Source organism: Limulus polyphemus, unplaced genomic scaffold (assembly GCF_000517525.1).
Source record: "Limulus polyphemus unplaced genomic scaffold, Limulus_polyphemus-2.1.2 Scaffold1144, whole genome shotgun sequence".
Taxonomy (NCBI): domain Eukaryota; kingdom Metazoa; phylum Arthropoda; class Merostomata; order Xiphosura; family Limulidae; genus Limulus; species Limulus polyphemus.
Genome location: NW_013666754.1, coordinates 34,486 through 47,114, shown reverse-complemented (window position 1 = coordinate 47,114; position 12,629 = coordinate 34,486). Strand labels below are relative to the sequence as shown.

At 30.4% G+C, this 12,629-nt stretch overlaps 1 protein-coding gene across 2 annotated transcripts in view; it reads right to left on the bottom strand.

The window, feature by feature from the left end:
- LOC106462335 (importin subunit alpha-7-like) overlaps positions 1-12,629 on the bottom strand; it is a 51,282-nt gene that overhangs the window by 31,138 nt on the left and 7,515 nt on the right. Inside the window, exons 1-2 of one of the 2 annotated variants that reach the window (XM_022389561.1) lie at positions 8,735-8,810; positions 1,826-1,951 (exon numbers count right to left, since the gene is read on the bottom strand). In XM_022389561.1, coding sequence (XP_022245269.1) covers positions 1,826-1,939 — 114 coding nt within the window. In that variant the 5' untranslated portion in view covers positions 1,940-1,951; positions 8,735-8,810. Of the gene's footprint in view, positions 1-1,825; positions 1,952-8,734; positions 8,811-12,629 lie in introns of those variants that run through there. The other variant, XM_013922249.2, reaches the window with a different exon arrangement.

Genomic DNA, 12,629 nt, shown 5'->3' with positions numbered 1-12,629 from the left:
TATATATATATATATATATATATCTCAATCCTTACTTATCTTTATAAAATTTATATACTTTTCTTGGTGGACACGGCCCCCCGGGATAATCATCTTCTTTGTATTACCTTGCATTGTTTTCCTACAGGTAATACTTCAACCCTTCTCGCTTTCACTAACAACTTTTTCAACAACAATCTATAACTTTTGCAGCTTCTCTATTCTTTTTAATCAGCTATTAAAACTGTATCATCAGCATAAAAAAATGTATGGAGTATCTAGAAGGTACATTTTCATACTACAACCTAACAATCTACATTCAGTCCCAAGTTGTAAAATATTTGGCTAAATTCAATAAACTGATGAAATGTGTTTCTTATATTTTAGTATACATCCAGCCCAGCAATATTTCTACAGATCTATGTAATTCTACAAACTTCAGTACTGTTAGAATTACATTAAATGATGCTAGGTACATCGTTATATGCGAGTAGCATCAGAAAAGTTTACTAGCACATTGTCTTATGCAAAGTGGTAGGTATGTAAACATTTCTAGGTAGTTTTCAACTACTGAAAACCAGATGGACTTTTGATGCATCTAGAACTTGTATAGTTAATTCAAAGGTAATATCCACTCCGCTGATGCTCTGCTGAGGCTGTGCTTAAATACTTAAAATTTTGAAAACATAAAGAAATGCTTGTAGGCTCCTTTTTCTGATATAAAGTTTTGTGCTCCATGCTGATGGAAGACAGACTGTGCCTGAAGCAAAAAAAAACAAGAAAAAGCTAATAGAAACTACACATCCCATATTGAACACACTGTCTAAATCCATATGAAAAGAAGATGAAGAGTGGCAATTGTTATCCTCTTCAAATACCCACACATACAAGCTATCATCAATATAACTTTTATGTAATACTTGTATTATCTGTACACTCTGTAAAATTAGGTTAGCCTATATTGTAAGTTACATATTATTTGTGTACAATTAACTTTCGCTATTTTCCCAATTTGTACGTTTCTTCAAACGATAGTTCCAGCAATATAAAGATCCTTTATGAGCGATAAATGAAGCCAAACAGATATATTCAAGCAAATATTATTTACACATTCATGAAGCATAGCACTGTGTAAGTGACATGCATGAGTCAATTACAAAACAATAAGTCTTTTTTACACATAACCTTTGAAAACCTTCTTCAATGAAACCTGATTGGATCAGTTCATGTTGTTTACTAATTACCTCATGGCTTTCAATAAGCCAACATGTGTGGATTGGTTTTAAAATGGCCATCTGGGTGTTAATGAACATGTGCTGGTTCTCCATACATAGACTGTATCCTGACAAAGGCATAACTTTGCTGGCATACCACTGATGGAAGCATTTTTTCAGTTCATCTTTAAATTCTTCGTTTACTGACAAATCCAGTGGCTGCAATTTATCTGTGCAACATGCCGGAATGAATGCACAATAAATGTAATTTCAGCATAGTTTGGCTTGCAGATCTTCACCCTGGTGAATGATGTCTGAAAACTTTTTCTAAATTTATGTAACGAAAAATTGATGCATTTCCAATTTCATTTTTCTGTGAAAGTTAAAACCTACAAAACAAGTTTAAATGTAAAACCATGAAAGATAATTCTCGCAAATATTAAGTTAACTACAGTATTTCAAAAATTGTAAATACATGTACTATTATATTTATATAAACATTAACTCTGAATCAGAAAAATTTCTGTTAACTTGTTATTAAAAGAATACATATTTATTTCCATGATCACTATTAAGCACTACCTAATGTAATTTTTGCATATATTAACATTCAGATATGAAATATATCAAACCTCATGTTCACGTTTCTGTTTTCTAAGTTGCACTCCTTCTTCTTCCCGTCTACGCCTTAGCTCTTGAGCATCAAGACCAGCATTTTTGTATTGAGATCGTCGAGATGTAGACATAGTGGCTCAATTCTATAAATTATTAAAATAAGAGAAGAAAAACTCTGAAAAAATACAATAAAGAACATTTTAGCCAATCAAAAAATAATTTACATGCATGTTAAATATTTTCTGTTAGACATTTATGATAAGTAATTGAGGTCTGATACTCACTTCTACATACAGTTGAGTTACTAAGAAAAATACAGAAAAAGAACTAAGTATATTTTTTAAAATAGTTTAGCATGCATTTCCCAAATGAATAAAACCAAAATTTCAATAAACAGACTGCTTATTAAAAGTGGGTTTCTCTAACTGCACTTTAATTACTTTTATGCCCAAATTGAGTACTCAGTGTTCATATGAAAGTTTTCTTAAGTTCAAGAGTTCAAACATCCAATTTCAACAATTTAAGATCCCAATGGGATATTCCAAAGCAAAATCAATTATAGAGGCCAACATTCATGGATGAAAGCAACATGTCTCCACCAAGCAATCTCAACATGGCCAATTTTGACATCAGAGAAATCATGAAAACACAGAAAAATTGAAAACTGTCTATATCACTGCTTGGAACTTGCAAGAAGGTATCTTTGTACTGAATCCCACATAATTTAGTTGAAATTCACATGAACAGTTCACAAAAAGGCCAAAATTGTGCTTTCCTTGCTTAAAAAAAATTGAGCAAAAGACAAAAATTCCAAAATTGTTGGTATCTCTGTTTGGGACCTGCAAACAATATTTTTGTACTAAATCTCATGTGAATTGGTCAAAATATGACCAAGAAATGGACCAAAACCTCTAAAATCATGTGACCTTTTGACCCCCTAAAATGGCCAAAAAAGGGGTATATCCTATAATTTTTTATTTGTAGGAATAGGACCTCCAGAAAAGTATTTTTGTACCAAATCCACATAAATTGGTCAAAACATGGCTGAGTAACTGACAAAAAAAATTATGTTTTTTGTAAACTATGCCCCCCCAAAAAAAACTCAAATTGGGCATCCAACTTTTTTTTATGTTAATGTATTGGGCTTATGAAAATTTATATTTTTGCTAATTTTCATCTTGATTGCTGTAAATATGAGCACAAGAGCTCAAAATATACATTTTTGGTTTGTTTATCGTTTCATCCAATAAAATCCTCAAAAAGGTTTAAATCAAAAATTTATAAAAGGTGTTTGATAGTATTGGATCAAGGTATAACCCTACCAAGTTTTAAGTCAATCTGCCAAGAAATGAAAAATGGCAGTTTATTGAAAAATGTTTGGGAAAACAAAAAACAAAGAAGAAATAGAAAAATAGTATACCTCTCTGCAAAGTCAAAAATAACACAAGATGCTGTAAAAAAAGATAAAAAAGGAGGATACTTCTAAGACCTTTTGTTAAAGTCTGGAACCAAACTTGTATCAAAACTGTTGTTCAAATATCTATTTAAGTTCAAACCTTCAATGTGTTTAAATATTCTAACAATGCCAAAGGACCAAGTTCTTTACAAGTTTCCAGTATCATGAAATAGAATTTAAATAACTTTTTAGAGATTTTTTTGTTTGAACATAGACTGATAAATCTTATTACAAAAATGTGTAAGATTGTTCAGCTAGCTGTAAGCCTCATTTTATCTTTGCTCATAATGTTTCCATATTTCAATCAAGTTCCCAAAACCTAACTCAGAACATTTTCAATTGAGTAAATAATCTTGACATCAATATAACAATTTAACTGAAATACACTTGATAAAAATAGCCACACTACCTAATGTATTTTGAAAGAAAAACTGAACAAAAACTGTAACTAACTGATCATACAATGTAATCCAACTCAACCAGTTCCGTGTTGGAGCCCTAAAGAACCAATATACTGTCACATATACATGTAGCTGGACTAGTTAATTCAAGCAACATTTAAACAGTTTCTCATTTTGGTCAAGCAGCTTTAAAAAGTATCTTAAAAGATAGGAAAACTGGCATTAGATTTATGAAAATAGAAATACTTTTAAACAAATACAAGTAATGTTTTAGTTAGTTAGTCAACACTGGTTATTCACAAATAGTCACCTTATAGTATTTTTTTCATATCCTTTATTCAAATAAGACATTCTTCAACATAACACTATTGGTTTAAACACAATGTTTCTTTATCTTAAAACATTTCCTGCACAAAGATTAGCACATTCACTAGCTAAGAAATGCCACATTAGAAAACTTCATTATACATTGGATACTTCTGAACTAATTTCACTTGGGTAATGTAGGAGGGTGTAATTTTAAAACACCCTTGAATTACATGTACTCATAAATATATACACACACACACACAGAGAGAGAACTACTGTAAGAATGCCAGTCTCTTATAAAGTGATTCAGTAGTAAGAACACCTCAAAAGTGCATCAGTTTTTTAATCAATCAAACAGTTTTTAGCAGACATTTGCATTAGTTAGAAAACAAATAAATTCATTAATGGCAAGACTTAGCATACAATTACTGCCTTCCTGCAACTGAAAATTGAACATTTTGATTTAGTCACAATAAAAAATAGATTAATTAAACATTTTTCAGGGAAGCATCATATTATGTATCAAAATAAACAAGGACTCTATAATATACAATTATCTTCTTTACAAAATCAATAGTCTTATTGAACTAATAGATTATTAGAAACATGAAACAAGTATGTTTCAAATTTCTATATCAAATTTAAATATACATATAATGAAATAAATAGCTCCAATACTATTAATTACATTAATTGTTAATAGGACATTATTTTCTAGTTTATTTATAAATAATATAACATTATAAGAAATACTGGCAATTAAGTAAATATTTTTACACTGTTTTATAATAAATATGAAAATATTTTAAGAAATAAACTTTCAATATGGAAAATACCTTTATTGTCACTAGAGATTGTTAGCTACTTTTAAGTAGCTAAATTTAAAATTATAATTTCATTTAGTATACCGGGATGGAAAGACTAACTTCAAGTAGCTAGGCTTGCCTCGGCTTTCCCATGTTATACTTTAATAAATTTTTCAAGAGAAAGGGAGGTGGGTGGGAACTTAAACAATGTAAGGTAAGGTTTTTCGTTCTATTTAAGGTCAGTTAATTTAAGATATTTTATTTCTTTTGTAAGGGCGGAAGTTGGGATTTGCATATAGTAGAAATGTTAGGGTGGTTTCATTTTTACTTTAGGAATTATATGAAATTTTAAAGGTAACTGCCTTCCCTCAATTGGCTGCAGACAGTAGGAATTGAGACATTGTGGGTGTAAGCACTCAACTTAATTGATTTTCCATGCTTGCTGGTTAGTTTAACATCAGCATTTGTATTTTGTCTGGTAGCTGGTATATTCCCAGTGCATTTGGGAGCTGTTAACATAGGCATTTTCTGTCATGACTTTAAGGTGGCAACTAGGATTGACAATGGATTCTTTATTAAAATCTTCTTAATGCTTATTATATATAAAGCACAAAAATTTGTGCATGTGTCTGTTATCTAACCAAACTTGGTGGGATGATAGTTTGAAAAAAATGGGCATGTTATTGAGGGATCACAATCCCCTTAACTCTTTTGCCCCGGGTATCCTTTATTATGCATGACAAAGTTTTAGTGTCTTATATTCAAAATTTTATTAAACTACTTTTTGTTTGTTATACCAATTAATATGGCATAAACACTTAGCTAATAATCCATAATTTAATAGTATATAAGTTTTAAGTTCTTAATTCTATAAGGAAATATTTAAAAAAATCGTGAACTTCCCTTAGTGTTACAGTAACACATTTTCTCTAGGTATCTTCTCTATTTTATCCACCACCCCTTCAAAATGTATGAAATTAAACATAAATTACTCCTTATAATATCGTTATTGCTCAGACAAACCATAATTTTTATAGCCTTCAATTTCGTTTGGTTACAGAGCTATAAATAGAAAATCACACCCCTCCTGCCACATCCTCTCTTTCAAGCTTTGTTAAAGTACTCTTTTACATTTAATTATATATTATCTATAACCAATAGAAAGTCAAGGTTTTCATCTATCAAATGATGTATTGTATAACATTGTGATCTGAACAGATAAGCGTCAATTTCACTCAGAGTACAAGCTTCATTCCCATGGGAAAGTTAACGACTAGCTTTGGTGAATTTGTAACAGCTCTTGTCTTATAGTTAGAGAGCCAGAAAAGATTTGAGAGTTAGGGGAAATTGTCTGCTTTTTAATTTTATTAGTCTATGTTCTTTGGTGCATTATTTAATTAAATAAAAATTATTTAATGCACAACTACCATTAGTATCAAATATGTAGGCTTAAGTATAATCGACAATCAACAACAAGAAAAAAGAAGACTGGGTAAGTAATTTATTTCTTGTTTTACATGTTCATTCTTTATTTATTATTATAAAAGTAACAAATATAAAAAACAGGGATCTTTTTAGGTTAGTTAAGATTAGATTAGATAGGTAAAGTAAATAATAATAATATAATAAAAATGTTTCATGAGGCACGCATGCGAGCAGCACGTAGGTAATGTAAATCAATAGTTTAACTTGAGCTGCACGTGCCCCGAGTGCTTTACAACTTATTATGGCATGGATAATAGTTAGACACAGTTCAAAGGGCAATAAAACAATAAAGTGTAATTATAAATAGATGTATAGTGTTACAGCTTAGAGCTACTTAGGATAAATTAATGTAGTTTCAAGTTATAATTTGAAGTCATTCTAGAAAGAAAAAACGATAATTTAGGTTTATTTTGATTTTTTTGGCAGTTACAAGGTCGGTCAAATTGACTGATCCTATTTTGAGTTAGGGTAGAGAAAATAATAGATGAAATATACAGTTTTACTGAAAAAAAAAACGTTTGATATGTATTTAGGAGGTTTTAGGGATTACATAAAGGAAATTTGATATTTTTGAGATGAGGAAAAGTATTTTTAATCTTAACATGAAAATTACTTTGCACACGAACTATTCAAAACAAATACTCAATATATTCATGGACAAATCTTTATTTTAATTTATCAAAAATACTTCACTAAAAAATATGATTTTTTTGTATGTGAAAGACTTATAATGTTAACTGAAAGACTGCCAAATTTTGTGAAGATATACACACTATACTGAAAGTTAGAAGTATTAAATTTATAAAGACTAAATGAATACAAATAGGTCACACGGTTGGTCAAATCGACAGATTCCATGATGAGAGAGTTAAATCCCATTATTGCTATTATTGAGCATTTATTATCTTTGATGTAAGTTAATATTAACTACTTTCATAGAAGGTGCCACGTCCTTACACACACACACAAAACAAAAACTTTATTAAATTTTCTATAACATAACATACATACATACATACTGTGTGGGGGAGGGCGCATAAACATCTTGTATATCTTGGAGAGTGAGCTAGTACTCACTATGGAGAAATGCAATGAAACAACGTGGCTGCCACTATTGCAATAATACATAAACTCAGCTGAAGTTTCTACTCCAACAGCCACCATAAGGCTGATATGAAGAGTTGTTTTTTGAGTTATACCAACTTCCTACTTTGACCTATGACCTTTCAACTTTGGCCTGTAAGACACTTCTGCAGCCAATGAACATCTGTTAATTAATCACAGAAAACACTGTGGAAGGACATTAAGGAATGGGTGTTGAAAGTGGATAACATAAAGCACCCCACTGCCCTAATTTGGCCACTACCTATTCATACAAAGTTTCCCTGACCATCACACAGTGTATAAAAAGAAACATACACACACACACACACACACTTCTACATTTAGCTGAACTTGTACTCACACTTAGCACCTTCACTTTTAACAATAACTACTGCAAACAGATCTGCAGAGTCACTATGGGGACTAAAATGAGCCCCACCTTTTCCAATCTCTTTGTTGGATACACCAAAAATCTCATATTTAATCAATACAATGGATCAGTACCCATGATGTATTGTCGCTACTAAGGATTGCATCCATGCCTAAATCTGACTTAGAAACTTTTCTACACTTTCCACCCTTCTTTAGAATTTACTTGGGAAATATCTGACACAACACTCCCCTTTCTTGACATTAACATATATATACATACAAGATGACCACCTGACCACTAGTATACATTAAAAAGAAACACATTCACACACACAGCTACACTTCCAGTCTTCCCACCCATGACTATAAATCTAAATCCAAAGACTTTCTTTTCAATAAGACACTATCCTGATTCTCTCATCTACGATGCAGCCAACAAAGCTAGCTCATATAACCAGGAACAAACACTCAACTCTATCAAAAAAGAACACACCGATCGTATTCCACTGGTGCTAACATACCATCAGACCAACAAGAAGATCAAAGATACTATACTAAACACTTACACAATACTTATTGAAGTCATACCACTAAATCTCTTTTCAAGAACCCACCCATTATTTCATACAGACATGACAAAAACTTAAAATAAATCCTGTTGCACAGTAACATTAAACAAAAACAAAATGATACTCCAGGCACTCACACATGTAAATGAAACAGGTGTGTCTCCTGCCCACATATAAACAGTACTACACATATATGAGGAAAAAACACAACTTTCAACACAAGACAGTCCTTTACATGTACCACTGAATGTATCATTTACACTGTATAATTTGCAAAAATTACAACAGTTTATACATTGGACAAACAGACTGCCGACTTGGTGATCGAGCTCGTCAACATCTAAACCATATTAAACTGCAGAACCAAAATACACCTACACATAAAAAAAACCTAGTAACAAAAATTCTTATTTTTAACACTTACCCATTAATGCGAAGGATGTGATTGTTTTTTCTGGCACAATTGAAGAATATGTGGTACCATATTTGTCAATTTTAAGGGAAGAAAATACTGGCGAGTCTATGCAAGTAGAGGGTGAGTCTATAAGTGAGGAGAGTAGTATGTATATGTACATGGAAAGCTCAGATAGGGCTTATTACAAATTTTATGATTTTTTATATCAATTGCGTCATGTACCACCGACATTAGCTCCACGTACCACCAGTGGTATGTGTACCACAGTTTGAGAATCCCTGTATTAAACGATCTTGACTGTTATAATTTTTAACTTTTATATTTCATTAGTTCAATCTAAATTTGCTTTGAGCAAATAACTTACAAACATACATTTTTACATTTAAAGGAATAAGGGTTAACAAATGTTAATGAATATCATTCTTTAAGACCAACAGATTACATGCATTTTATACGGGTACTTTAAAGTACAGTACAGACAGACAGAAAGATATTCAATACGACCAACTCTATCTAATATTGGTACATATAGTATAATCATACAATGGTAGGTTTTCTTGTTAAATATATCAAGTCATTAAGCATTAATGAATTTACTATCTTAGCAGTTATCAGTTTTTTGTGCTGGTTTTGATATTGAATCACTATTCACAAACATATTTTTGTATGAAACACTTTATTTAATTCTTAATCTTGTTTATAATCATGAAAACAAAAGTAAATTTTATAAACAAGTATTTAGAAAGTTACAAAACACTTTGTGTAATTGAGATATATATAATCAGATAGATGAAGTTCTATGTGATCTAAAATAGCACAATTACTGGCTAATCTTTTCTTACATTATTACGAAAAACGTTGGACAAACAATTGTCCAGAAGAATTCAAACCTATTTATAATGAAAGATATCTTTATTATTTCCACACATAAAGACTATTGTACAAAAACATTTGAATTACTTAAATAGCAAACATTATAAGATTTAGAGTAAAACATCAAGAAGACTATAAACTACCATTTTTAAACGTATTGTTTAAAAATAAGAATGGGACTTAATTGTGAAACATAATAAAAATACTTTTTCATGCTTATATATCAACTATGATAGGTTTATTATGGATTTATACAAGATTATTTTAATTATGATCTTAACCATAGAGCTTAGATACAGTACTTTTATAAACATCAAAAAAGGTTCCATAAAAAAAATGGGTTTCGAGATAAAATTATACACAAAGTTATTAGGGATCAATTAAACAAACATGTCTCCACATATAAAGATTAGTCAACAAAAAGAAAGCGTATATTTCTTTATCATATTTAGGAGCATTATCTTTTGAGATTAAAAACAAGTCTAAGAAATGTACATATATATGTTAAAACTGACATGTAAAATTAAATTATAGATCTTAAGATTATCAATAACGGTGTCCATAATATAATTCTAGGTATAAGGGTTCTACAATTAGAACCATAGAAACCAAAATTAGAGAACACACTGACTTAAGATCATAAAGCAATTTTAAACTATTTCTTCACACCTTTCATATTTGATTTATCACTTTCTATGTAGGATTCTAACTATATTATATTTCTTCGCTTCATATTTGTACAAGTATTAACGTATACAAATAAAAAAATTAGTAACATTTATTTCACTGTTTTATTGTTCAAAAGCCAACCTTAAACATTCTTTTACGAGTCAAGCACAAAAACTGGGACTTCAGCTTTTGAATTCAGATTCGTCAGGTCATTATACTAATTATGTTTATAATGACAAAATAATGATAGACAAGGCATTGCAGATTTTTGTATGTTTTCAAATCTGGCAATAAAACTTTTATATTACCTCTAATTTTCAAATGTAATTTATTTCTACTTTTAGCTGAAAACTGAAAAACAAGTTTCCAAAATGGCTTTTCAAACATGTATATGTAAGCTTCAGGTAAATATACATAGCTAATAGATCTAGATATTACAAATGGTTAGTTGGCAAAAGCAAGAAGCCAAAAATATCTTCATACAGGATATTGCAAGTCATGCACTATTCTATCTCTCATCTTACTGTAATTTTATGTTTCTGCAAAGAGACAAAGTTTTTCTATTGTTTCTTCTTCTTCCAAACACTTTTAATTGACCACTATTCCTTAATTTCTTGGTGAATTGACTTGAAACTTCATAGAGTTATACTCTGATCTAATACACCCAGCCAACTGTTTCATTTTTTTTATTTAGGATTTTTTAAGGATTTTATGGGGTTAAAAATGTATAATTTGGGCTCCTGTGCTGTAAATTGGCACAAATATAATTTTCAGTTACCCAACACATTGACATACAAAAAAGTTTGATTTTCCCATTTTGAGTCTTTTTAGGGGGAAGACAGATCTCATAAAAAAGGCATAATTTTGGGGGTTTTGGGCAATTACTCAGCCATATTTTAACCCATTTACATGGGAGTTAGTATAAAATACTTTTCTATAGGTTGTACATTGATAAACAAAAAATGGTGGATTGCCCATTTTTAGCAATTATGAGGGGAAGGGATCAAGATCCCACAAAAAAAGAAAACAATTTGGGGGTTTTGACAATTATTCTGCCATATTCCAATATTCCAGCCAACTTATATGGGGATTTGGTACAAAGATACCATTTTACAGGCCCCATACAAATAGATACAAAAATGTGGGATATGTTCTTTGGGGAGGGGGGGTCAAAGTGTAGAGGCTTTGGTCAATTACTTAGCTTTGTTTCAATCAATTTGCTCAATTTTTCAGTGAGAAAAGTACAATTTGGGTTTTCATGAACTATTCATGTGTATGTCAAACAACTTACATAGGATTTGGTATAAAGATATCTTCTTGATATACAGTTTTAAATTATTCTGGGGTTAAAATTTTCCATGTTGAGATTGCATGACAGAGACATCCTCTTTAATTTCAAATTTATGTATATTTTCAATGTATCTTTTTTATTATATAACAATAGCTTTATCAATTCACCTAGAAAAAACATGTGGAAGTAATCCTATTGTGGCATTGTTTTTATATTAAAGGTGTGCAAGTTTTAACAGGTATAAGGGTAAGAAGGAAAAAAAATGAACTTTTTTTACAATTCAATTTCTTAATTAAGAGTATGAGAAGAAATAAAGTGTCAAAATGAATTCATTTAATCAACTATGAATTACTGAGACTTACATTATATTTCTGCCGAAGGTTTAAAATTAGTTTTCTAGCCTTACGCTATAAATTTACAAAATGACAGCATCGTGCAATGTAGTCCTGAGATCATCACTAATCTTGGTGTTATTACTTTCTCCCTACATCATAATTTAATAAAAAAAGTCACTTTAAGTAAGTACTAATAGCTTAGCTGCTGCTCAACTATTAAACTCTCCCAAATGGTGTTTATCCTGTCTTCTACCAAACTCATGTAAAGCTTTCAGCCTCAGATTAGTCGGGCTAATCTTTGATAAATTTTTATTTTTTAAACATAAAAGACAGTATCTGAAAGCAACAATATAAGCTTTAAATTGGAAAACAAACACTCTTCCATCACTTAAACTCTTTTATTGATAGATTCAATGTAATTTTTATGAAATGTATCATTAGGTAAAAAACATGTATCTGGAATACCAAGCCTCATATGGACTATGGGCCTGAAAACAGCAGATTGATTGTTTTTGAAAATGATTATGTTTTACATTTTACTTAAGAACAGGTTAATCGTCCACCGATCATGAAAGTATAATAAAATATTAAAATTTTAAAATCAGAGAAACATCTGCCTTTAAAAGTACAGCAAACATATGTTATCTAATTGTTTGTTTGTTTTGAATTTCGCGCAAAGCTAATCTGTGCTAGCTGTCCCTAATTTAGCAGTTTAAGACTAGAGGGAAGGCAGCTA